General features: G+C 40.7%; 3 protein-coding genes across 5 annotated transcripts; all 3 read right to left on the bottom strand.

The window, feature by feature from the left end:
- Positions 1–603: 603 nt before the first annotated feature.
- On the bottom strand, positions 604–3,591 carry LOC148101405 (myelin-associated glycoprotein-like). 2 transcript variants are annotated; one of them, XM_087846054.1, is made up of 6 exons: positions 3,513–3,591; positions 3,000–3,383; positions 1,919–2,224; positions 1,575–1,832; positions 856–937; positions 604–750 (listed from the first exon to the last, which is right to left on the bottom strand). In XM_087846054.1, the coding sequence occupies exons 1-6, from the start codon at positions 3,553–3,555 to the stop codon at positions 669–671; spliced, it is 1,155 nt and encodes a 384-aa protein (XP_087702180.1). In that variant the 5' UTR covers positions 3,556–3,591; the 3' UTR covers positions 604–668. The 2 variants fall into 2 exon arrangements, with proteins under 2 accessions (XP_087702180.1, XP_087702179.1); XM_087846053.1 differs by having other exon boundaries at positions 856–929; positions 1,558–1,832; positions 3,513–3,555.
- A 4,963-nt stretch (positions 3,592–8,554) lies between these two features.
- On the bottom strand, positions 8,555–11,542 carry LOC148101406 (myelin-associated glycoprotein-like). 2 transcript variants are annotated; one of them, XM_087845606.1, is made up of 6 exons: positions 11,464–11,542; positions 10,951–11,334; positions 9,870–10,175; positions 9,526–9,783; positions 8,807–8,888; positions 8,555–8,701 (listed from the first exon to the last, which is right to left on the bottom strand). In XM_087845606.1, the coding sequence occupies exons 1-6, from the start codon at positions 11,504–11,506 to the stop codon at positions 8,620–8,622; spliced, it is 1,155 nt and encodes a 384-aa protein (XP_087701732.1). In that variant the 5' UTR covers positions 11,507–11,542; the 3' UTR covers positions 8,555–8,619. The 2 variants fall into 2 exon arrangements, with proteins under 2 accessions (XP_087701732.1, XP_087701731.1); XM_087845605.1 differs by having other exon boundaries at positions 8,807–8,880; positions 9,509–9,783; positions 11,464–11,506.
- Positions 11,543–16,273: 4,731 nt separating this feature from the next.
- Positions 16,274–19,606, bottom strand: LOC148101407 (myelin-associated glycoprotein-like). Its single transcript, XM_087845604.1, has 6 exons — positions 19,549–19,606; positions 18,660–19,046; positions 17,580–17,885; positions 17,236–17,493; positions 16,526–16,607; positions 16,274–16,420 (listed from the first exon to the last, which is right to left on the bottom strand). The coding sequence occupies exons 1-6, from the start codon at positions 19,589–19,591 to the stop codon at positions 16,339–16,341; spliced, it is 1,158 nt and encodes a 385-aa protein (XP_087701730.1). The 5' UTR covers positions 19,592–19,606; the 3' UTR covers positions 16,274–16,338.
- Between the last annotated feature and the right edge of the window lie 5,803 nt (positions 19,607–25,409).

Consider the following 25,409-nt stretch of genomic DNA (forward strand, 5'->3'; position numbering starts at 1 on the left):
CCCTCCATCCAGGACCTGTAAGAGTCCAGGGTTTAGAAACAGGCGGAAAACATCTCTGCAGATGCCTCACATCCCAGAAATAAACCGTTCAAACTACAGTCTTCAGGCAGGCGCTACAGACCGCTGTTTACAAAAAGCACAGAGACAGTTTCCTCCCCCAGGCTGTCATTCTGATGAACACTGAAATGACCCACTCTTACATCATTCAGGTCATAACACATATGCATATATATTACATTAATACACATATTACACAACTCAGTTTGGCACCAATACTTTGTATAGACTTTGTGTAACTTGTTCCTTGTTTTTTGTTTGTGTGCACAAACTTGGCCAAATAATAATGAGTCTGATTCTGAATCTAATACTAATGTTAGGAAAACAGCTGAAACTGTAACGGAGTGGAAACTGACAGGACTGTCAAAGCATCATGCTGAAGCAGTCTTACATAAGTGTAGGGTTAGATCAATGTTCATGGATAAAATGCTTAACCTTAGAGTGAAGCAGGTCCTATTAAAAAAAAATTTCAGTCCAGTTGAGGAGTGGGATGAACTTGTCCTCAAAGGAAATGTCTCCATTCCTGCAACACCATCTCTACTCAACTGTTTAACATCACTGCAGTGAATTCAGTAATATTTTCAGGTGGAGTTTTTCCTCCTGCAGAAACTTTAGTTGATGTGTTGTGATGTGACTCTGCTCATCTCACAGCTTTCAGTCTCCGGATTGTTGGAACGTCTTGATCTGAACCAGCTGAAGGAAAAACAAAAATATAAGAAAAAATGAATTATTTTATTTTACAACAGATGAGTTTGTTTGTGGCTTCACGTGAGTGTATCACAGAAACATTTGTCTCACCAAACAAAAACCATCAGTGTGATCACGAGCATTATGATACCCACAGTCTTCACTATAGTGTAGACACCAACCAGGTTTCCACCTGTAATGCAACAAGATTTGAGATTGATTAACACAGTATGTGAGAGAATGAACATTTAAGAGTAAATAAGACCATTTAAGGGAAAGACAAGTTTTTAAGTCTAACACATGAAAAACCACACATTTTAGGATGAAATAAAATTTTTGAACTTCATAAAACAAATTCAGTCTCAGATAAAATACATTTCTGTTTCTACTTTCTTCTGAGATATATCACAAAAAATGGAATAATCAAAAAAATAAATTTAAAAAAAAGAAGAAAATGCTGCAGATGTGCCACCACCTGATAGTTCAATTCCACTATCAGGTGAGGCCCTTTCTGTGTAGTGTTTGCATATTCTCCCTGTGTTTGCGTGGGTTCTCTCCCCAGATACTTCCGGCTTCCTCCCACATTCCAAAGACATGCAGTTAGTGGGGTCAGGTTAATTGACAACTATTTATTGCCCATAGCTGTGAATTTGAGTGTGTGAATGGTTGTCTGTCTCTATGTTAGCCCTACAACAGACTGGTGACCTTTCCAGGGTGCACCCTGCCTCTCGCCCTAAGACAGCTGAAATAGGCTCCAGGTCCCCGCTACCCTGAAAAGGATAAGCGGAGAATTGAAACGAAAAGAAAATAAATCTGCTGAGTAACCTTACCTTCAGTCACATGAATCACTCCTGATGTCTGATTACCCAGATCATTAGTGGCCACACAGTAATAAACTCCTCCATCTGTTACATTGAAACTGTAAATCTCTCCTTCAGATACTTTCACAGCTCCATCTCTGCTCTTCTTGAACCAGGTGAAGCTGCTGACTGGAGGTTTGGCTCTGCTGGAGCAGGTCAGGTTCACCCAGCTGCCTGCTGACACCAAACCTGATGGACTGATGGATGCTGAGGTGTTTTTAGGAGCATCTGGAGAAACAAACAAACAAAGACATATCACACAAATCATGTTGTCCTATAGGATCCGGTTCAACAACAAACTCTGATTGTCTTACATGAAACACTGAGAGTCTCTTCTGTCTCTGCTGTCTTGGTGTATTTTCCTTGGTTCACAGGATATCTGGCAGAGCAGCTGATCTTCTTTCCATCATGTGTGTCTGACAGAGTGATGTTCTGCTGGATTTTAGTTGTAAAGCTTCCATCTGTGTTTTCCTCTATTTTGTTGTGAGAGTCTTGTTGGAGATTCCAGGTGAGTTGAGGAGGGGAGTGTGGACAGGGAGTGAGAGCTGAGCAGGTTATAGTGACAGACTCCTTCTCCTTCAGATCACCTGGGATTGTAATATCGGGCCTCCAAGGAGAATCTGTGGTTTTACATAAAATCACACTGCTCTTTGTACCACTGATTAAAATCTGCAAACCTAATGCTTTCAAAACCTCTTCTAAATTCATACTATGTGTGTATATATGGAATTATTTATTCTGTTATTTATTTAAACTCTGCATTTAACACACACTAATCCAGTATACGGCATTGCACTGCACACTACACTTTGCACTGTTATTAAAAACCACTCTGTCACATGTTTGATGTTTAAAACAAATTAGCAGTTGGGGACTCTCTAAACACACTGTAAAAATCCTAAATCATTATTGAATGACAGTGATCTGCATGGCCTCAGGTCAAACTGCACTGAACGCAGACAAGTCCATTCCTGCTTCGCCTAGCTGAAATTACTTTACATGAAGTGAGACGGAGATTAAAACTGGCTTCAACTGATCAAACCTGTTTTTGAAAATAGTCAAAAATGCATCCGTCTGTTTTTCTATGTTTGATGAAAGAGTCCAGGTGTCAAACTGGTCTGTCTGCACTGAGGAAATTACAGACACTATAAATGATTTGAAAATTGTTGCATTCTGATTTGTATTTACATTTTACAGCCTGACTTTTTTTGGAAAGAGTTGTATGCCACACATGACTAAACTTTAAGTCAGGACAATCACTGACCCTATATTGCTTTTTTTTTTTTTTTTTTTTAGCTTCAACAGATATTTTAGACAAAGAATACAGAGCAACTACCTGAATGTGGGTTAGTGTTATTTTATTATTAAACATTACATTTTTTAAAAATTACTCACCTCTGACTGTTATTTGAAGAGGATCACAAGAAGCTGTTGACTTGAATGGTTCTCTCTCTACTCTGAAGTAGTATTTGTTTGTGTATTTTGTGGTTAAATTAGTAAACAGAGTGGTGCAGTCTCTCTGACTCAGGTTCCCAGTAATACTCATTGGATAGATGCTAACTGCTCCACTACTGTTGAAGATCACATTTTTTGGATTATTGACAAATCTATCATCATTCTTAATCCACACTCCAAAGGTTTTTCTTGTGCTGATAAATTTCCGTTCTTCTTTGGGTCTGAAGCTACATGGGATTTGCAAACAAGATCCACTCAGTGCTTCCAGCATCTTTGGTGCATTTATGGAGAGTGCTGCTTCATCAGTGCAATCAGCCAAAGCAGCTGTAAATACAGTGTCATGATTAGTAAACTGTTGACTCCATCTTCACTGACCTTTCAGATTTTGTTCAACAATTAAGTTCAGATTGTAAAATGACTCCATGTCTGTGAATGACTGAACAAACAGCTCACCTGGAACAAAGAGGACAATCAGCAACATGCCGACTGTCACCATGTTCACACACAGGAACTTGTTGAAACCTTGAATTACAAACACACATCACTTGAATTATGTATTTTGAAGAGATTTTTCATTATTCTTTAAAACAAATTCATAATCCAAACTTCCTCTTTGCAGTATGAGCTGTCATCATAAGGAACCATTATCAACAACATCTGACATATGAAATGAGTGAAACTAAATCACCAGGAAATAAACTGACATAAATGTATCTGTCAGTGCACTAAAAGAAGAATCACAAAATAAAAGATTAAGTGTCATTAAATAAAAGCATCAAATGTTTCCTTACCAAACAAGTCCCAGTTTAGTCTCACAGTTTTAGAGTGAAATGAAGCAAAATTACAATAAACCCTGTAAACTAGTGGTCAGCATATGAGAAAGCAAGCACTGACATACCCACTGAGTAAACTACACGATACACTCATTTGTGTCCTTCCTGCTTAAAAGTTGAAGGAGAGGATATGACATGTCTATTTTTAACGTCTGAACTCACATTCACAACCGAAAAGATTTTTTCTCAACTTCACTCCATCAGAGCCTGCAAGCTTAACCTTGGTTAAAATATTTTTTTAAAAATCCCAGTATGACCGTCACTTATTATCAGGAGTTATTACAAGCTGTTAGGGTCATCGTAAAAATTTATACTAAAAAAAAAAACAAAACAACTGATTAGTAATAAACTGAAACTCTTTATCAGTTTATTTACCTTAACAAAGAAATCAACAACAGAAAGCATGACAACAGTCTGCATGCCCTCTGACACACAGAGGGATTGCAAGCCCAGAATATTTACAGAGAGAATGTATCTACCTGCCATGATCACAGAGTACATTTAGAACATTTATACAACAGAAAACTCATCAACAATTGCTTTAAAGATTACATGGAGACACAATAAGGCAATTTCAGAATTTCATTCTGTAAAGCCAGGTTGAGACAGAATAAGAATCTTAAATTTCATTAATCATTTATATTAATAATGTTAAGAGATATATTCTAAAACACTTCTTCAGCAGAGAATCAGAGAGGAGAAACACACAGAATTTCTTGCTAGCAAGGGCAGCCTAGAGTGAGACTCAGAGACTCGCCCTGAGGACTTGCCCAGTTCCTTTATTTATACACTTCAGTGGGTGCTTGTGTGGTGTGTGTGTGGTGTGTGTGTGTCATGGGGGGGGTCAGAGTGTGACCCCATAAAGACTTCCCTAAAACTGCTGGTCTGGAAAGTCCAGCAGTTCATCAAACCAAAACCACTTAGACTGGAAACAGATATAACTACGTTAATCCTACCGTAAAACAATAAAACAAGGTACGAACTTTCCCATGCTCCTAGGATGTGGGGGTGAAAGCCAGAACACCCTGGAATGTTACAGACTTCCTAGGATGAGACATCCTTTCAATAAACACAAATGGTTACATGTAGTATTCTACCATATTCAAACTTATATCATTAAAAGATTATACTGACTACTAAGTACAATTTTCCATTGACAAAAACTTAATATAGATGATTAACATAGACCAGTGGTTCCCAAACGTGTTTTTTTTGCTTGGGCCCCCCTTTGTTTTACAAGAAAAATGTTTTTCCTTTTCATACCGCACTCCCCCCTGCAACGGTTCTGCGCTGCCCATTGGGGTGTGCCCCACACTTTGAGAAGCTCTGACAAACTATTAGACCCATGAAGTGAATCACTGACATCTGAAAAATGTGTTGATACAGCTCTTAAATTCTCCTTAAAGATACAAGACTGAACAGTTTGTTTCTGGGAAGAAAAACACTAACTGAAAAACTATGGACAGGACTAAAGTAAACTGGAGAACAGTTTTGGGACTAATGCGTTATTAAGTAACGTGTTACAGTAACTATGTTATTATGCCGAAATCAGGAACGCGTTAATCGTTACTGGGATTTAGATAGAGTCGTTACTTCGTGTGGTGGCTATCGCAGAGCTTCCACAGATTCAGTAACATTAGCAAGTGGTGGAGACCAGCAGGTGGATGAGGGAAAGGGGACGCAGGAGGAGGAGAGACTCGAGGCAGCCGCCGGTCCGAGTGTCAGGTGAACTGAACTTCAGGTAAGAAGTTATGACCTGCAGTCTAAGTTATGACCTGCAGACAATGGGTCATTGTTTTTCTTGTGACATTACCACTAAGTTTGATGTGTCACATGGCCCTCTTCCTATTGAAAAAACAAAAGTTGTATCCAAGATGGCCGACTTCTAAATGGCCACCATGGTCACCACCCATCTTGAGGAGTTTCCCCCCCTCACATATACTAATGTGCCACATACAGGACTTCAATATCACCAACCATTCCCATGTTATTACAGTGTATCCATATAAATGGCCCACATTGTACTTCAATCTTGAAACTGATCAATGATCAGCTGATCTGCTTTTCTGTCACAAGTCCCGTCTCTCTTTTTTGTTTATCGCCCACTTTGCACCAGAAAGAGGAAACCAGTGGACGTCGTGCTCAACAACAGCAGCACGTTTAAGCTTGATCAGCTGTTGTTAGAATTGATTTAATATTACTTTCTAGTATCAGCTGATGTTTGCTGGAGCCACAGCTGCAAAAAAGCTCCTGGTCATGATATCGGTTTGGTTATCTGGTGAGAGGGAAACATGAAGATGAAACCAGGAGATGTCCTTACTGAATCACCAGAGCTGAACAGGTGATGGAGAAACAGGTTTACCTTTTAGGTGACATGAATGAGTTGAAGGGAAGTTATGAAATGTTTCTGAGAGACAAATAACACCAGGATCCTTTTTCTGTAGCTGACAGCTGGTAACTGTGCGGATCTAGCAAAGTTTCACCAGGGGCCAGGTAGGGCATTAACAGGGAGAGGGGGGCACAAAGAAATACTTTACTTTCTTATTCTGGTTTAAAATGTTTAGCGATTGATAGATTGATGCATATATACCATCAAAACAGTGAACATCACTGTCACAACAGCATTTGTTTTCATTCAAAGGCTTTATGATTTTTCCTATAATGGTGGCCGGTCTCTTGTCAAAATGCCCAGGCCGATTTTTCTGTCCCAGTCCAACCCTGTATGCAGCTCATCTGCAGTGTGGTGTTACCTACATCTTCCTATTCGGAAGGCAGAATTTCCAAGTTCTGAGTACAGTCGAAAGCACCACACTTGCAGTTTGTGTTGGATATAAAAAGCGCACATGACGCTGTGACGTAGGCTAGAATCATGGCGGCGGTCAACAATGGTCCAGGCGTGGGATTTCTCTCGTGGAAATATGCAGATTACTTTTTTGCTTTCTATTGGTAGGTTGGCATAGTGCACTTGTGGCAAGTAAGCAAGCTAGAAGACTGGCAATCTTGCTGGGTATCCAGTTACAGAAGCAACACATTAACAAGAGAATTCTGAGTAAAACCAAAGTTACGTTCCCTAGTGACTAGTTACTTTGAAAGTAACAAGTAACTTGAAGTAACAGAGTTACTTTTGATAGAAGTAACTAGTAATGTAACTAAGTTACTAATTTAAAGTAACTTACCTAATACTGCTGGAGAATAAAACCTTAACTTCACCAAGAGGCACACAAAGAAACACACAGCATGAGAGATGACACAACACTGACACAGAAAAACACAGGGCTTAAATACACCGGGGAATAACGAGGGGAATGAGACACAGAAGGAGAGCACAGTTGGGAGAAATCAGACATGACGAGACCCAAGGGAAGCAACACCCAATACATTCACCAAGGACACAGATTTTCAAAGTAAAAGAGGCAACGTAACACTGAGACGCAGACTTGACTAGGGGATACACATGACAGTGGAAAAAGAGCAACTAAGAAACACAGAGGCCAAACATAAGGGAGGCACAGAGAACACTAAATAATGGGTCGTCAAAGGAGCTTGCAAAGACAATGGGTCATTGATCTAACACTACACTTATTTAAGACTGCTGCAGCATTGACAATGGGTCAGTGGGTCAATGGCCCAGGACCGTGACAACATATGCAGGGAGGTTATGGATAAGATGGGAGTAAAAACCGGATCCAGGGGTTCCATACTTTACTATCACAAGTGTTTAAATCACAATTACCGATGAAAGGGAATTGGTCAAATTGGCAATATATGAAAACAGATGAGAGAATTCATTCTGGAAGTCACAGGATTTAGGAAGTTGGTGGATAATAACACACCAAAATTGATTTTCAAACTTAGATTTGAAGGGGATGATATGAGCTCAGAGTAAATGAATGACAACTTTACAAGTTGCACTTGTAAAGCACTGATATTCCCCCACCTCCGCCTGAGCACCTCAGGGCATTCAAATACCAATAGTTCCACAAGGGGACAGTAGTTATCAGTGGAAAGCTATTTAGGGGCCAGACTTCAATGGACAGTCAGGTCTGCAGAGAGAATCTTCCCTCCATCCAGGACCTGTAAGAGTCCAGGGTTTAGAAACAGGCGGAAAACATCTCTGCAGATGCCTCACATCCCAGAAATAAACCGTTCAAACTACAGTCTTCAGGCAGGCGCTACAGACCGCTGTTTACAAAAAGCACAGAGACAGTTTCCTCCCCCAGGCTGTCATTCTGATGAACACTGAAATGACCCACTCTTACATCATTCAGGTCATAACACATATGCATATATATTACATTAATACACATATTACACAACTCAGTTTGGCACCAATACTTTGTATAGACTTTGTGTAACTTGTTCCTTGTTTTTTGTTTGTGTGCACAAACTTGGCCAAATAATAATGAGTCTGATTCTGAATCTAATACTAATGTTAGGAAAACAGCTGAAACTGTAACGGAGTGGAAACTGACAGGACTGTCAAAGCATCATGCTGAAGCAGTCTTACATAAGTGTAGGGTTAGATCAATGTTCATGGATAAAATGCTTAACCTTAGAGTGAAGCAGGTCCTATTAAAAAAAAATTTCAGTCCAGTTGAGGAGTGGGATGAACTTGTCCTCAAAGGAAATGTCTCCATTCCTGCAACACCATCTCTACTCAACTGTTTAACATCACTGCAGTGAATTCAGTAATATTTTCAGGTGGAGTTTTTCCTCCTGCAGAAACTTTAGTTGATGTGTTGTGATGTGACTCTGCTCATCTCACAGCTTTCAGTCTCCGGATTGTTGGAACGTCTTGATCTGAACCAGCTGAAGGAAAAACAAAAATATAAGAAAAAATGAATTATTTTATTTTACAACAGATGAGTTTGTTTGTGGCTTCACGTGAGTGTATCACAGAAACATTTGTCTCACTAAACAAAAACCATCAGTGTGCTCACGAGCATTATGATTCCCACAGTCTTCACTATAGTGTAGACACCAACCAGGTTTCCACCTGTAATGCAACAAGATTTGAGATTGATTAACACAGTATGTGAGAGAATGAACATTTAAGAGTAAATAAGACCATTTAAGGGAAAGACAAGTTTTTAAGTCTAACACATGAAAAACCACACATTTTAGGATGAAATAAAATTTTTGAACTTCATAAAACAAATTCAGTCTCAGATAAAATACATTTCTGTTTCTACTTTCTTCTGAGATATATCACAAAAAATGGAATAATCAAAAAAATAAATTTAAAAAAAAGAAGAAAATGCTGCAGATGTGCCACCACCTGATAGTTCAATTCCACTATCAGGTGAGGCCCTTTCTGTGTAGTGTTTGCATATTCTCCCTGTGTTTGCGTGGGTTCTCTCCCCAGATACTTCCGGCTTCCTCCCACATTCCAAAGACATGCAGTTAGTGGGGTCAGGTTAATTGACAACTATTTATTGCCCATAGCTGTGAATTTGAGTGTGTGAATGGTTGTCTGTCTCTATGTTAGCCCTACAACAGACTGGTGACCTTTCCAGGGTGCACCCTGCCTCTCGCCCTAAGACAGCTGAAATAGGCTCCAGGTCCCCGCTACCCTGAAAAGGATAAGCGGAGAATTGAAACGAAAAGAAAATAAATCTGCTGAGTAACCTTACCTTCAGTCACATGAATCACTCCTGATGTCTGATTACCCAGATCATTAGTGGCCACACAGTAATAAACTCCTCCATCTGTTACATTGAAACTGTAAATCTCTCCTTCAGATACTTTCACAGCTCCATCTCTGCTCTTCTTGAACCAGGTGAAGCTGCTGACTGGAGGTTTGGCTCTGCTGGAGCAGGTCAGGTTCACCCAGCTGCCTGCTGACACCAAACCTGATGGACTGATGGATGCTGAGGTGTTTTTAGGAGCATCTGGAGAAACAAACAAACAAAGACATATCACACAAATCATGTTGTCCTATAGGATCCGGTTCAACAACAAACTCTGATTGTCTTACATGAAACACTGAGAGTCTCTTCTGTCTCTGCTGTCTTGGTGTATTTTCCTTGGTTCACAGGATATCTGGCAGAGCAGCTGATCTTCTTTCCATCATGTGTGTCTGACAGAGTGATGTTCTGCTGGATTTTAGTTGTAAAGCTTCCATCTGTGTTTTCCTCTATTTTGTTGTGAGAGTCTTGTTGGAGATTCCAGGTGAGTTGAGGAGGGGAGTGTGGACAGGGAGTGAGAGCTGAGCAGGTTATAGTGACAGACTCCTTCTCCTTCAGATCACCTGGGATTGTAATATCGGGCCTCCAAGGAGAATCTGTGGTTTTACATAAAATCACACTGCTCTTTGTACCACTGATTAAAATCTGCAAACCTAATGCTTTCAAAACCTCTTCTAAATTCATACTATGTGTGTATATATGGAATTATTTATTCTGTTATTTATTTAAACTCTGCATTTAACACACACTAATCCAGTATACGGCATTGCACTGCACACTACACTTTGCACTGTTATTAAAAACCACTCTGTCACATGTTTGATGTTTAAAACAAATTAGCAGTTGGGGACTCTCTAAACACACTGTAAAAATCCTAAATCATTATTGAATGACAGTGATCTGCATGGCCTCAGGTCAAACTGCACTGAACGCAGACAAGTCCATTCCTGCTTCGCCTAGCTGAAATTACTTTACATGAAGTGAGACGGAGATTAAAACTGGCTTCAACTGATCAAACCTGTTTTTGAAAATAGTCAAAAATGCATCCGTCTGTTTTTCTATGTTTGATGAAAGAGTCCAGGTGTCAAACTGGTCTGTCTGCACTGAGGAAATTACAGACACTATAAATGATTTGAAAATTGTTGCATTCTGATTTGTATTTACATTTTACAGCCTGACTTTTTTTGGAAAGAGTTGTATGCCACACATGACTAAACTTTAAGTCAGGACAATCACTGACCCTATATTGCTTTTTTTTTTTTTTTTTTTTAGCTTCAACAGATATTTTAGACAAAGAATACAGAGCAACTACCTGAATGTGGGTTAGTGTTATTTTATTATTAAACATTACATTTTTTAAAAATTACTCACCTCTGACTGTTATTTGAAGAGGATCACAAGAAGCTGTTGACTTGAATGGTTCTCTCTCTACTCTGAAGTAGTATTTGTTTGTGTATTTTGTGGTTAAATTAGTAAACAGAGTGGTGCAGTCTCTCTGATTCAGGTTCCCAGTAATACTCATTGGATAGATGCTAACTGCTCCACTACTGTTGAAGATCACATTGTTTGGATTATTGACAAATCTATCATCATTCTTAATCCACACTCCAAAGATTTTTCTTGTGCTGATAAATTTCTGTTCTTCTTTGGGTCTGAAGTTACATGGGATTTGCAAACAAGATCCACTCAGTGCTTCCAGCATCTTTGGTGCATTTATGGAGAGTGCTGCTTCATCAGTGCAATCAGCCAAAGCAGCTGTAAATACAGTGTCATGATTAGTAAACTGTTGACTCCATCTTCACTGACCTTTCAGATTTTGTTCAACAATTAAGTTCAGATTGTAAAATGACTCCATGTCTGTGAATGACTGAACAAACAGCTCACCTGGAACAAAGAGGACAATCAGCAACATGCCGACTGTCACCATGTTCACACACAGGAACTTGTTGAAACCTTGAATTACAAACACACATCACTTGAATTATGTATTTTGAAGAGATTTTTCATTATTCTTTAAAACAAATTCATAATCCAAACTTCCTCTTTGCAGTATGAGCTGTCATCATAAGGAACCATTATCAACAACATCTGACATATGAAATGAGTGAAACTAAATCACCAGGAAATAAACTGACATAAATGTATCTGTCAGTGCACTAAAAGAAGAATCACAAAATAAAAGATTAAGTTTCATTAAATAAAAGCATCAAATGTTTCCTTACCAAACAAGTCCCAGTTTAGTCTCACAGTTTTAGAGTGAAATGAAGCAAAATTACAATAAACCCTGTAAACTAGTGGTCAGCATATGAGAAAGCAAGAACTGACACACCCACTGAGTAAACTACACGATACACTCATTTGTGTCCTTCCTGCTTAAAAGTTGAAGGAGAGGATATGACATGTCTATTTTTAACGTCTGAACTCACATTCACAACCGAAAAGATTTTTTTTTCTCAACTTCACTCCATCAGAGCCTGCAAGCTTAACCTTGGTTAAAATATTTTTTTAAAAATCCCAGTATGACCGTCACTTATTATCAGGAGTTATTACAAGCTGTTAGGGTCATCGTAAAAATTTATACTAAAACTGATTAGTAATAAACTGAAACTCTTTATCAGTTTATTTACCTTAACAAAGAAATCAACAACAGACAGCATGACAACAGTCTGCATGCCCTCTGACACACAGAGGGATTGTAAGCCCAGAATATTTACAGAGAGAATGTATCTACCTGCTATGATCACAGAGTACATTTAGAACATTTATACAACAGAAAACTCATCAACAATTTCTTTAAAGATTACATGGAGACACAATAAGACAATTTCAGAATTTCATTCTGTAAAGCCAGCTTGAGACAGAATAAGAATCTTGAAAATTTCATTAATCATTTATATTAAAACTTAATATAGATGATTAACATAGACCAGTGGTTCCCAAACTTGTTTTTTTGCTGGGGCCCCCCTTTGTTTTACAAGAAAAATGTTTTTCCTTTTCATACCGCACTCCCCCCTGCAACGGTTCTGCGCCGCCAATTGGGGTGTGCCCCACACTTTCAGAAGCTCTGACAAACTATTAGACCCATGAAGTGAATCACTGACATCAGAAAAATGTGTTGATACAGCTCTTAAATTCTCCTTAAAGATACAAGACTGAACAGTTTGTTTCTGGGAAGAAAAACACTAACTGAAAAACTATGTCAAAAAAAAATAGAAATGTGTGGCCAGTCGGTAGATGAGACATGTGTTATGATTCGGCTCTGTGCAGGCAGGAAGAGAACCCAAAATGCAGAAAGTTATTTGCCATTTTATTTACTGTTTTATATTTCCATTGCCTGTGTTGTAAAGCACTTTGTGATTATTATTATTTTTATTATTATTATTTATTTATTTATTATCATCTGTGAAAAGCGCTATATAAATAAATTTTACTTACTTACATCACAACACATGGGAATAACTCAAAATGCAGCTTTATTGCTGACACAGAAATGATACAGGACGAAAGTAAACTGGAGAACAGTTTTGGGACTAATGCGTTATTAAGTAACGTGTTACAGTAACTATGTTATTATGCCGAAATCAGGAACGCGTTAATCGTTACTGGGATTTAGATAGAGTCGTTACTTCGTGTGGTGGCTATCGCAGAGCTTCCACAGATTCAGTAACATTAGCAAGTGGTGGAGACCAGCAGGTGGATGAGGGAAAGGGGACGCAGGAGGAGGAGAGACTCGAGGCAGCCGCCGGTCCGAGTGTCAGGTGAACTGAACTTCAGGTAAGAAGTTATGACCTGCAGTCTAAGTTATGACCTGCAGACAATGGGTCATTGTTTTTCTTGTGACATTACCACTAAGTTTGATGTGTCACATGGCCCTCTTCCTATTGAAAAAACAAAAGTTGTATCCAAGATGGCCGACTTCTAAATGGCCACCATGGTCACCACCCATCTTGAGGAGTTTCCCCCCCTCACATATACTAATGTGCCACATACAGGACTTCAATATCACCAACCATTCCCATGTTATTACAGTGTATCCATATAAATGGCCCACATTGTACTTCAATCTTGAAACTGATCAATGATCAGCTGATCTGCTTTTCTGTCACAAGTCCCGTCTCTCTTTTTTGTTTATCGCCCACTTTGCACCAGAAAGAGGAAACCAGTGGACGTCGTGCTCAACAACAGCAGCACGTTTAAGCTTGATCAGCTGTTGTTAGAATTGATTTAATATTACTTTCTAGTATCAGCTGATGTTTGCTGGAGCCACAGCTGCAAAAAAGCTCCTGGTCATGATATCGGTTTGGTTATCTGGTGAGAGGGAAACATGAAGATGAAACCAGGAGATGTCCTTACTGAATCACCAGAGCTGAACAGGTGATGGAGAAACAGGTTTACCTTTTAGGTGACATGAATGAGTTGAAGGGAAGTTATGAAATGTTTCTGAGAGACAAATAACACCAGGATCCTTTTTCTGTAGCTGACAGCTGGTAACTGTGCGGATCTAGCAAAGTTTCACCAGGGGCCAGGTAGGGCATTAACAGGGAGAGGGGGGCACAAAGAAATACTTTACTTTCTTATTCTGGTTTAAAATGTTTAGCGATTGATAGATTGATGCATATATACCATCAAAACAGTGAACATCACTGTCACAACAGCATTTGTTTTCATTCAAAGGCTTTATGATTTTTCCTATAATGGTGGCCGGTCTCTTGTCAAAATGCCCAGGCCGATTTTTCTGTCCCAGTCCAACCCTGTATGCAGCTCATCTGCAGTGTGGTGTTACCTACATCTTCCTATTCGGAAGGCAGAATTTCCAAGTTCTGAGTACAGTCGAAAGCACCACACTTGCAGTTTGTGTTGGATATAAAAAGTGCACATGACGCTGTGACGTAGGCTAGAATCATGGCGGCGGTCAACAATGGTCCAGGCGTGGGATTTCTCTCATGGAAATATGCAGATTACTTTTTTGCTTTCTATTGGTAGGTGGCACAGTGCACTTGTGGCAAGTAAGCAAGCTAGAAGACTGGCAATCTTGCTGGGTATCCAGTTACAGAAGCAACACATTAACAAGAGAATTCTGAGTAAAACCAAAGTTACGTTCCCTAGTGACTAGTTACTTTGAAAGTAACAAGTAACTTGAAGTAACAGAGTTACTTTTGATAGAAGTAACTAGTAATGTAACTAAGTTACTAATTTAAAGTAACTTACCTAATACTGCTGGAGAATAAAACCTTAACTTCACCAAGAGGCACACAAAGAAACACACAACATGAGAGATGACACAACACTGACACAGAAAAACACAGGGCTTAAATACACCGGGGAATAACGAGGGGAAGGAGACACAGAAGGAGAGCACAGTTGGGAGAAATCAGACATGACGAGACCCAAGGGAAGCAACACCCAATACATTCACCAAGGACACAGATTTTCAAAGTAAAAGAGGCAACGTAACACTGAGACGCAGACTTGACTAAGGGATACACATGACAGTGGAAAAAGAGCAACTAAGAAACACAGAGGCCAAACATAAGGGAGGCACAGAGAACACTAAATAATGGGTCGTCAAAGGAGCTTGCAAAGACAATGGGTCATTGATCTAACACTACACTTATTTAAGACTGCTGCAGCATTGACAATGGGTCAGTGGGTCAATGGCCCAGGACCGTGACAACATATGCAGGGAGGTTATGGATAAGATGGGAGTAAAAACCGGATCCAGGGGTTCCATACTTTACTATCACAAGTGTTTAAATCACAATTACAGATAAAAGGGAATTGGTCAAATTGGCAATATATGAAAACAGATGAGAGAATTCATTCTGGAAGTCACAGGATTTAGGAAGTTGGTGGATAATAACACACCAAAATTGATTTTCATACTTAGATTTGAAGGGGATGATATGAGCTCAGAGTAAATGAATGACAACTTTACAAGTTGCACTTGTAAAGCACTGATATTCCCCCACCTCCGCCTGAGCACCTCAGGGCATTCAAATACCAATAGTTCCACAAGGGGACAGTAGTTATCAGTGGAAAGCTATTTAGGGGCCAGACTTCAATGGACAGTCAGGTCTGCAGAGAGAATCTTCCCTCCATCCAGGACCTGTAAGAGTCCAGGGTTTAGAAACAGGCGGAAAACATCTCTGCAGACGCCTCACATCCCAGAAATAAACCGTTCAAACTACAGTCTTCAGGCAGGCGCTACAGACCGCTGTTTACAAAAAGCACAGAGACAGTTTCCTCCCCCAGGCTGTCATTCTGATGAACACTGAAATGACCCACTCTTACATCATTCAGGTCATAACACATATGCATATATATTACATTAATACACATATTACACAACTCAGTTTGGCACCAATACTTTGTATAGACTTTGTGTAACTTGTTCCTTGTTTTTTGTTTGTGTGCACAAACTTGGCCAAATAATAATGAGTCTGATTCTGAATCTAATACTAATGTTAGGAAAACAGCTGAAACTGTAACGGAGTGGAAACTGACAGGACTGTCAAAGCATCATGCTGAAGCAGTCTTACATAAGTGTAGGGTTAGATCAATGTTCATGGATAAAATGCTTAACCTTAGAGTGAAGCAGGTCCTATTAAAAAAAAATTTCAGTCCAGTTAAGGAGTGGGATGAACTTGTCCTCAAAGGAAATGTCTCCATTCCTGCAACACCATCTCTACTCAACTGTTTAACATCACTGCAGTGAATTCAGTAATATTTTCAGGTGGAGTTTTTCCTCCTGCAGAAACTTTAGTTGATGTGTTGTGATGTGACTCTGCTCATCTCACAGCTTTCAGTCTCCGGATTGTTGGAACGTCTTGATCTGAACCAGCTGAAGGAAAAACAAAAATATAAGAAAAAATGAATTATTTTATTTTACAACAGATGAGTTTGTTTGTGGCTTCACGTGAGTGTATCACAGAAACATTTGTCTCACCAAACAAAAACCATCAGTGTGCTCACGAGCATTATGATTCCCACAGTCTTCACTATAGTGTAGACACCAACCAGGTTTCCACCTGTAATGCAACAAGATTTGAGATTGATTAACACAGTATGTGAGAGAATGAACATTTAAGAGTAAATAAGACCATTTAAGGGAAAAACAAGTCTAACACATGAAAAACCACACATTTTAGGGTGAAATAAAATTTTTGAACTTCATAAAACAAATTCAGTCTCAGATAAAACACATTTCTGTTTCTACTTTCTTCTGAGATATATCACAAAAAATGGAATAATCAAAAAAATAAATTAAAAAAAAGAAGAAAATGCTGCAGATGTGCCACCACCTGATAGTTCAATTCCACTATCAGGTGAGGCCCTTTCTGTGTAGTGTTTGCATATTCTCCCTGTGTTTGCGTGGGTTCTCTCCCCAGATACTTCCGGCCTCCTCCCACATTCCAAAGACATGCAGTTAGTGGGGTCAGGTTAATTGACAACTATTTATTACCCATAGTTGTGAATTTGAGTGTGTGAATGGTTGTCTGTCTCTATGTTAGCCCTACAACAGACTGGTGACCTTTCCAGGGTGTACCCTGCCTCTCGCCCTAAGACAGCTGAAATAGGCTCCAGGTCCCCGCTACCCTGAAAAGGATAAGCGGAGAATTGAAACGAAAAGAAAATAAATCTGCTGAGTAACCTTACCTTCAGTCACATGAATCACTCCTGATGTCTGATTACCCAGATCATTAGTGGCCACACAGTAATAAACTCCTCCATCTGTTACATTGAAACTGTAAATCTCTCCTTCAGATACTTTCACAGCTCCATCTCTGCTCTTCTTGAACCAGGTGAAGCTGCTGACTGGAGGTTTGGCTCTGCTGGAGCAGGTCAGGTTCACCCAGCTGCCTGCTGACACCAAACCTGACAGACTGATGGATGCTGAGGTGTTTTTAGGAGCATCTGGAGAAACAAACAAACAAAGACATATCACACAAATCATGTTGTCCTATAGGATCCGGTTCAACAACAAACTCTGATTGTCTTACATGAAACACTGAGAGTCTCTTCTGTCTCTGCTGTCTTGGTGTATTTTCCTTGGTTCACAGGATATCTGGCAGAGCAGCTGATCTTCTTTCCATCATGTGTGTCTGACAGAGTGATGTTCTGCTGGATTTTAGTTGTAAAGCTTCCATCTGTGTTTTCCTCTATTTTGTTGTGAGAGTCTTGTTGGAGATTCCAGGTGAGTTGAGGAGGGGAGTGTGGACAGGGAGTGAGAGCTGAGCAGGTTATAGTGACAGACTCCTTCTCCTTCAGATCACTTGGGATTGTAATATCGGGCCTCCAAGGAGAATCTGTGGTTTTACATAAAATCACACTGCTCTTTGTACCACTGATTAAAATCTGCAAACCTATTGCTTTCAAAACCTCTTCTAAATTCATACTATGTGTGTATATATGGAATTATTTATTCTGTTATTTATTTAAACTCTGCACTTAACACACACTAATCCAGTATACGGCATTGCACTGCACACTACACTTTGCACTGTTATTAAAAACCACTCTGTCACATGTTTGATGTTTAAAACAAATTAGCAGTTGGGGAATCTCTAAACACACTGTAAAAATCCTAAAATTATTATTGAATGACAGTGATCTGCATGGCCTCAGGTCAAACTGCACTGAACGCAGACAAGTCCATTCCTGCTTCGTCTAGCTGAAATTACTTTACATGAAGTGAGACGGAGATTAAAACTGGCTTCAAGTGATCAAACCTGTTTTCGAAAATAGTAAAAAATGCATCCGTCTGTTTTTCTATGTTTGATGAAGAGTCCAGGTGTCAAACTGGTCTGTCTGCACTGTGGAAATTACGGACGCTATAAATGATTTGAAAATTGTTGCATTCTGATTTGTATTTACATTTTACAGCCTGACTTTTTTTGGAAAGAGTTGTATGCCACACATGAATAAACTTTAAGTCAGGACAATCACTGACCCTATATTGCTTTTTTTTTTTTTTTTTAGCTTCAACAGATATTTTAGACAAAGAATACAGAGCAACTACCTGAATGTGGGTTACTGTTATTTTGTTATTAAACATTACATTTTTTTTAAAAATTACTCACCTCTGACTGTTATGTGAAGAGGATCACAAGAAGCTGTTGACTTGAATGGTTCACTCTCTACTCTGAAGAAATATGTGTCTGTGTATGTGGTGGTTAAATTAGAAAACAGAGTGGTGCAGTCTCTCTGACTCAGGTTCCCAGTAATACTCATTGGATAGATGCTAACTGCTCCACTACTGTTGAAGATCACATTTTTTGAATTTTCGTTACTGAATCTAGAATCATTTTTAATCCACACTCCAAAGATTTTTCTTGTGCGGATAAATTTCTGTTCTTCTTTGGGTTTGAAGCTACATGGGATTTGCAAACAAGATCCACTCAGTGCTTCCAGCTTCTTTGATGGAGTTATGGAGAGGTCTGATTGTTTTGTACAGTCTGCCAAAGCACCTGTAAATACAATTCATGGATTAAGTTATTCACACATTAATACTGTACTGTTGTCCAGACAAGACTTAAAACATAATCTTTGATTAAGTGATTGTTGTCGTTAGATTTTTGTATCTGTGTGTTTATTACACAATCACAGGTTTTAACAGACCTGAATTTGACATAAAGGGTTACTGATTATTTCTTTTTCTTTTGTCATGATTCAGTTTTTAAATTAGACATTAAAAGTGTAGTTGATTTAATATACTTTCATTATTTTTTCTTAAGCTGTGGGTGTTACAAGCTGTAGCTTCAGCCAACACCCTTTCAGTCATTTGACTTCTTCTTCTGTTATCATTTAAATTCTTGTTTTGTAAACAAACCAAAGAGAAATGACCAATTAAAGCGTTTAAATTTCAAGTTAGGACAATAATAGTTGGAAAAAGTAGCTGTGGGGTCACTTTTTCTTCCAAATAAAATTCACATTTTAAATGATTTCAATATAAGTGAACAAACGGCTCACCTGAAACAAAGAGGAGAACTGATAACATGCCGACTGTCACCATGTTCACAAACTCCTTCCCTGCATTTTAACACACAAACACAAAGAAATCTGTTTATCTAATCATTCCACACATGAAGTTTTAAAACAGCACCGACAGTCTGTTAAAGTTGTTTCACAAGAGAACTTCCCCTATTTAACAACATTTTTTTCCTTAGCAGTGATCTCTCTGAATCTATAATCACACAGTTCATGTAAAACAACAACACAACTAAGTAAAATTTAATACATATTACATTTAAAATTACTTAATACGTCTTACATTTAAGTAAAAGAATAAATAATTATTAGTTTTAGAGAGTAACAATGAAATGTTTCCTTACCAAGTGAACGAGTGATTTCACAACGAAATGATGGTTACAGTGAACCATGTAGCCTGACTGCTGTTAAAACGAAGGAAGTTCAGAAGGAGAACATGCTCTTTAAGAAAGTGAGCTAAGGCCAGCCTACTTGGTTGCAAAGCTGCTACGGGCATGGCATCACATGATGCTCTGACCAAAGCAGGAAAACGGAACGGAGTAAACAGACGAGCGATCTTAGTAGGAGTAGCTCTGCAGAGGGATGACGAGAAGACGAAGATTACAGCTGGAGATTCCCGGAATGAGCCCATTACCACAGAGCTGAAGCACAGCTGGCACACCGCTGTTCTTCACCAGCTTGACGATGCCAAACACCACAAGCTGAACACCCCGAGAACTGCAACCACGCCCACTCACCCACCTAAAGAAAACAGGAAAAGCAAACCCCATCCATCTCCACCACAATACACACATATGTACATGTATATGTATACATATGTATATGTGTATATATATATGTGTATATATATATATATATATATATATATATATATATATGAAACAGAGGGCAGACCACAGCGACCTCCCTGAACAGGGTCCAGTAACCATCACAGTGGCAGATATCCAAGAAAGGGTCTCCAGTATGAAGAGTTGGACAGCGCCCGACATGGTTCACGCCTACTGGCTAAAGAAGCTGACTGCACTCCACGAGCGTCTGGCAGCACAAATGAACCAACTGCTAGTTAACGAGGGACACCCGGAATGGCTAACCGAAGGTCGGACGGTCCTGATCCCCAAGGACCCCAAGAAGGGACCAGTCCCCTCCAACTACCGACCAATAACCTGTCTCAGTACTACATGGAAGCTCCTGTCAGGCATCATATCGGCTAAGATGAACAGGCACATGGGTCAATACATGAGCGGGACACAGAAAGGAATTGGCAAGAATACCAGAGGCGCAAAACACCAGCTAATGGTAGACAGAACAGTCAACCGAGACTGCAAGACCAGACTAACCAACCTGTGCACTGCCTGGATTGATTACAAGAAGTCCTATGACTCAATGCCCCACAGCTGGATACTGGAATGCCTAGAATTGTACAAGATCAATGGGACTGTCACGGCGAGTGAGAAGAGCCGTGTGGAGAATAAAAGAGGATCCAAACGCAGGCACTTGTACAGGTGTGAGGGTGGTTTATTAAACACAAAAAGGAAAGGGACAAACGGCGAACGGAGCAAAGACTAAACTAAACTGGGAACAAACTGACTACAGAACACGAACCTGGACATGAATGAGAGCGGGCGGAAACAGATGACGGTAGACTGCAGGGAAACACACAGATGAAGCAGGGTGGAAACACAGACGGACCAGCAACTACAAACACAGAAGACACGACTTAAATACACTCAGAAAATCACAGGGAGATTACACACAGGTGGGAGACACAGCTGGGAGTCATTAACGAGACGAGAGGTAAAACTGAACACACTCACATGAGACGCAGACCTTCACAATAAAACAGGAAAAGAAACCATCACACTAAGACGCAGACTCGACATTGAGAGACAGACAGAAAATGACACATGGAACTAGACATACTAAGCAGACATAACCGAAGAACAAATCCTAAACACAAATAAACAGAAACATGAAACTCTAATAATAAACATAATCGTCATCATCAACACAACAAGAGAACAAGAAAATAATCCCTGATGGAAAATTAAACCAAAACATTATCAACTCAAAATACTGAGTAGAAACTGACCCAGAACCGTGACAGGGACCCTAAGAGCCTTCATCAGGAACTCAATGGGGATGTGGCGTACAACACTAGAGGCCAACTCCAAGCCCATAGCACAAGTCACCATCAAGTGCGGGATCTACCAAGGAGATGCTCTGTCCCCACTGCTGTTCTGCATAGGCCTGAACCCCCTCAGTGAGATCATTAACAAGACTGGCTACGGATACTGACTACGGAACGGAGCAGTTGTCAGCCACCTCCTGTACATGGATAACATCAAGCTGTATGCCAAGAGTGAACGAGACATCGATTCACTGATCCACACTACCAGGCTATACTGCAATGACATCGGAATGTCGTTCGGGCTGGAGAAGTGTAGTCGGATGGTAACAAAGAGAGGGAAGGTAGTCAGAACTGAGGGGATTGAACTACCAGAAGGCAACATTGCAGACATAGAGGACAGTTACAAGTACCTGGGGATCCCGCAGGCGAATGGGAACCATGAAGAGGCCGCTAGGAAAGCTGCAACCACCAAGTACCTGCAGAGGGTCATGCAAGTCCTGAGGAGTCAGTTGAACAGTAAGAACAAGATCCGGGCCATCAACACCTACGCCCTGCCCGTGATCAGGTACCCTGCTGGGGTAATAGGCTGGCTAAAGGAGGAGATAGAAGCCACTGACATAAAGACAAGAAAGCTCCTTACCATGCATGGAGGGTTTCATCCCAAGTCTAGCACCCTGAGGCTGTACGCTAAGCGGAAGGAAGGGGGCCGGGGACTGGTGAGTGTCAGCACCACAGTCCAGGATGAGACAACAAACATCCAAGAATACATCACGAAGATGGCCCCAACTGACAGCATGCTCAGTGAATACCTCAGGTAGCAGAAACCCAAGAAAGAGGAGGGAGACGAGGAACCATCATGGAAGGACAGGCCCCTGCACGGTAGGTACCACCGGCAGATAGAGGAGGTGGCTGATATCCAGAAATCCTACCAGTGGCTGGACAAAGCTGGACTGAAAGATAGCACAGAGGCACTAATCATGGCAGCACAAGAACAAGCTCTGAGTACAAGATCCATAGAGGCTGGGGTCTATCACACCAGGCAAGACCCCAGGTGCAGGCTGTGTAAAGATGCCCCAGAGACAATCCAGCACATAACAGCAGGGTGCAAGATGCTAGCAGGCAAGGCATACATGGAACGCCATAACCAAGTGGCCGGCATAGTGTACAGGAACATCTGTGCCGAGTATAACCTGGAAGTCCCGAGGTCAAAATGGGAAATGCCCCCAAGGGTGGTGGAGAATGACCGAGCTAAGATCCTGTGGGACTTCCAGATACAGACGGACAAAATGGTGGTGGCTAACCAACCGGACATAGTGGTGGTAGACAAACAGAAGAAGACGGCCGTAGTGATCGATGTAGCGGTTCCGAATGACAGCAATATCAGGAAGAAGGAACACGAGAAGCTGGAGAAATACCAAGGGCTCAGAGAAGAGCTCGAGAGGATGTGAAGGGTGAAGGTATCGGTGGTCCCCGTGGTAATCGGAGCACTAGGTGCGGTGACTCCCAAGCTAGGCGAGTGGCTCCAGCAGATCCCGGGAATAACATCGGAGATCTCTGTCCAGGGCGTTCAAAACAGGTTTGAAATCCTCCTGACCATCGTGAGGGTGTCACCGCAGCTTCTCACACTGCGCACGCGCAAACACATAAATGTCGGTGAAAAAGACGGATTAGCACGGCAGTGCAGCGTGTGATCTGGACACAAGCGATGGAGGCACTTGTAAAACCTTGGAAAGCTCATCCAAGCCTTTTCCATGTGGCCTCACAAAATCATCATGACCACAACAACCATAAAAATAGTTGGATTTACATTGCTACTCAATCACGGCTGCCTGATCAATGTTTTTTATTAGCAATTTAGCAAAGTTGATGGTGGTGGTGTGTCCGTGTGAGTGAAAGACAGAGCCAATCACAGACTTAGATGCAAAAAAATCTAATTGGCTGTTTTGGTCTCCAATCAGCTCGAAATGACGAAATGCAATATCCCAGAATCCATTTCATCCAAAACTCAAATGAGGCAGTGGCGGAGGAACACAGAGTGGCGGAGTTTGAAATATTAATCTTTCTGGGTCACAAAATAAACTTTTAAGATATTTTCATGCGAGAATGGTGCTGTGTAAACTTCAAATATCTGCTCGATTCATGAAGACATCACATATTTGCACAAGTGCTCTAACGTTTTTGGAGATGCCTTGTTGCAAAACTGAGCTAGAGGGGCTGCTATTGCGTGTGTGTATGGATAATAGCAAACACTGAAATACATTTTTTGCACGCAGCAATGTATTTTGTTCACTCAAATTTCTCCTCAAAATGCAACACTTGCACTTGCAAATTTTTACGTGCGCTCAATTTTTTTTTACGTGCACTTAGAATAGTGGCACAAGAATAACGCCATAAGATTTTACTTCCTCATGAGACTTACAGACACTTTAGTTGTTAGATTATAAGCTCTGCTTATCTTTCTGCCTCTGGTTTGTTGGGACGTCTTGATCTAAACCAGCTGAAAGAAAAAGGTGGAAACAAGTTAGGAAGCAGGAAAGCTTCTCATTTGATTTTGGTTACATTATGATTTAAGTTATAACTACAAGTTCAGCATCTGCTAATCCCTGGCCAGCGGTCCCGGGTCCGGGGTTGAGGGGTTTGCCCTCGACTTGTCTCCCTCCCAGACAAATGCTAATGAAAGCCGACGACCCTCTTGGTTCGTGAAAGGTTGAGCATTGATGGATTTTCTTTTGCACTCAACTTTGTCGGCTAGACACCTGAGGACCTGGTTGTGTCTCCATGTGTATCTGCCCTGAGTAAGGCTAGTCCTACAACCAACCAAGATGTGCTTGAGTGTGGCTGGGACTGTACACATGGGGCAAGATGGGTCCTTTCCAAACCACAGCTGCATATTTATTGGGGAAGGCAGCACATCGTATGTCACTCGGATGATGAAACTTAGTCTATTAGATTCCATTCCCCAGATTTCACTCCATGACAGTTTCCCCTTTTCAACACTCTCCCAGTTCATCCAGTGACCCTGTTTGGCCAGTGCCACGGCTCTGGCATGTCTGGCTGTTTCCTCCTGTCGACGCACCTCCTCCACCACCATTTTTTGATGTTCAGTGACAGATGCCTGTTGCCACCGAGGTGTTACTGCTCCAAGATCAAATCCTCCGCTTCCTTGTTGGACGTGAACCACCACGTCGTGATGGAGCAACACGTTCTCACTCCCAAAGCATAACATTTTACGCTAGGTGATAAATCATCAGCATATTACATTTCTGGGCAGCTAACACGTTCCTAAATGATGACATCAGAAAAATGAGGAAATATGAGAACTGTTTGGACTCAATCTACACATGTTTGCTCTTTTTCTTCAAATCACTTGGGAAAACACTATTTCATGTCATTAAAGTTCTGGTTAATGTTAGGAATATGCTTATGGTTAGGGTTAGGGATAAGGTTAGGTTTAGGGCTGGAATACAGGGCTGGAATGTCTATTACCGCGGGACCGTCATTCCACTGGATTTCATCCAGAACCCGGCGAGTACCATAACAACGCGGACGATCACCTTTCGCGTTCCTCAGGAATGCTGTGGGACGTAACAACAAGGATGTTACGCCTCGGGAGTGAGAACGGGCTGGATGACAAAGAGCAGATTTGGCCTGTAGCACAGATGTTGATGGGTTCCACTTCCTCCCCATTGCTAGGGTGGGAGCAGTGCCTCTCACT

The sequence above is a fragment of the Neolamprologus brichardi genome, chromosome 9 (assembly GCF_056152115.1).
Source record: "Neolamprologus brichardi isolate AB-2024 chromosome 9, ASM5615211v1, whole genome shotgun sequence".
Taxonomy (NCBI): Eukaryota; Metazoa; Chordata; class Actinopteri; order Cichliformes; family Cichlidae; genus Neolamprologus; species Neolamprologus brichardi.

Bases quoted from the DNA above. Each gene is read 5' to 3' on its own strand.
- LOC148101405 (XM_087846053.1), bottom strand. From the start codon at position 3,555: ATGGTGACAGTCGGCATGTTGCTGATTGTCCTCTTTGTTCCAG. The intron at 1,833-1,918 runs GTAAGACAATCA...TTGTTTCTCCAG, and splicing joins AGAGACTCTCAGTGTTTCAT to ATGCTCCTAAAAACACCTCA. The intron at 751-855 runs GTGAGACAAATG...TTTTTCCTTCAG, and splicing joins ACACTGATGGTTTTTGTTTG to CTGGTTCAGATCAAGACGTT.
- LOC148101406 (XM_087845605.1), bottom strand. From the start codon at position 11,506: ATGGTGACAGTCGGCATGTTGCTGATTGTCCTCTTTGTTCCAG. The intron at 8,881-9,508 runs ATTTATTTTCTT...ACAGGTGGAAAC, and splicing joins AAGGTAAGGTTACTCAGCAG to CTGGTTGGTGTCTACACTAT. The intron at 8,702-8,806 runs GTGAGACAAATG...TTTTTCCTTCAG, and splicing joins ACACTGATGGTTTTTGTTTA to CTGGTTCAGATCAAGACGTT.
- LOC148101407 (XM_087845604.1), bottom strand. From the start codon at position 19,591: ATGGTGACAGTCGGCATGTTATCAGTTCTCCTCTTTGTTTCAG. The intron at 17,886-18,659 runs GTGAGTAATTTT...GTAAAACCACAG, and splicing joins TCTTCACATAACAGTCAGAG to ATTCTCCTTGGAGGCCCGAT. The intron at 16,608-17,235 runs GTAAGGTTACTC...GTTGCATTACAG, and splicing joins AGTGATTCATGTGACTGAAG to GTGGAAACCTGGTTGGTGTC.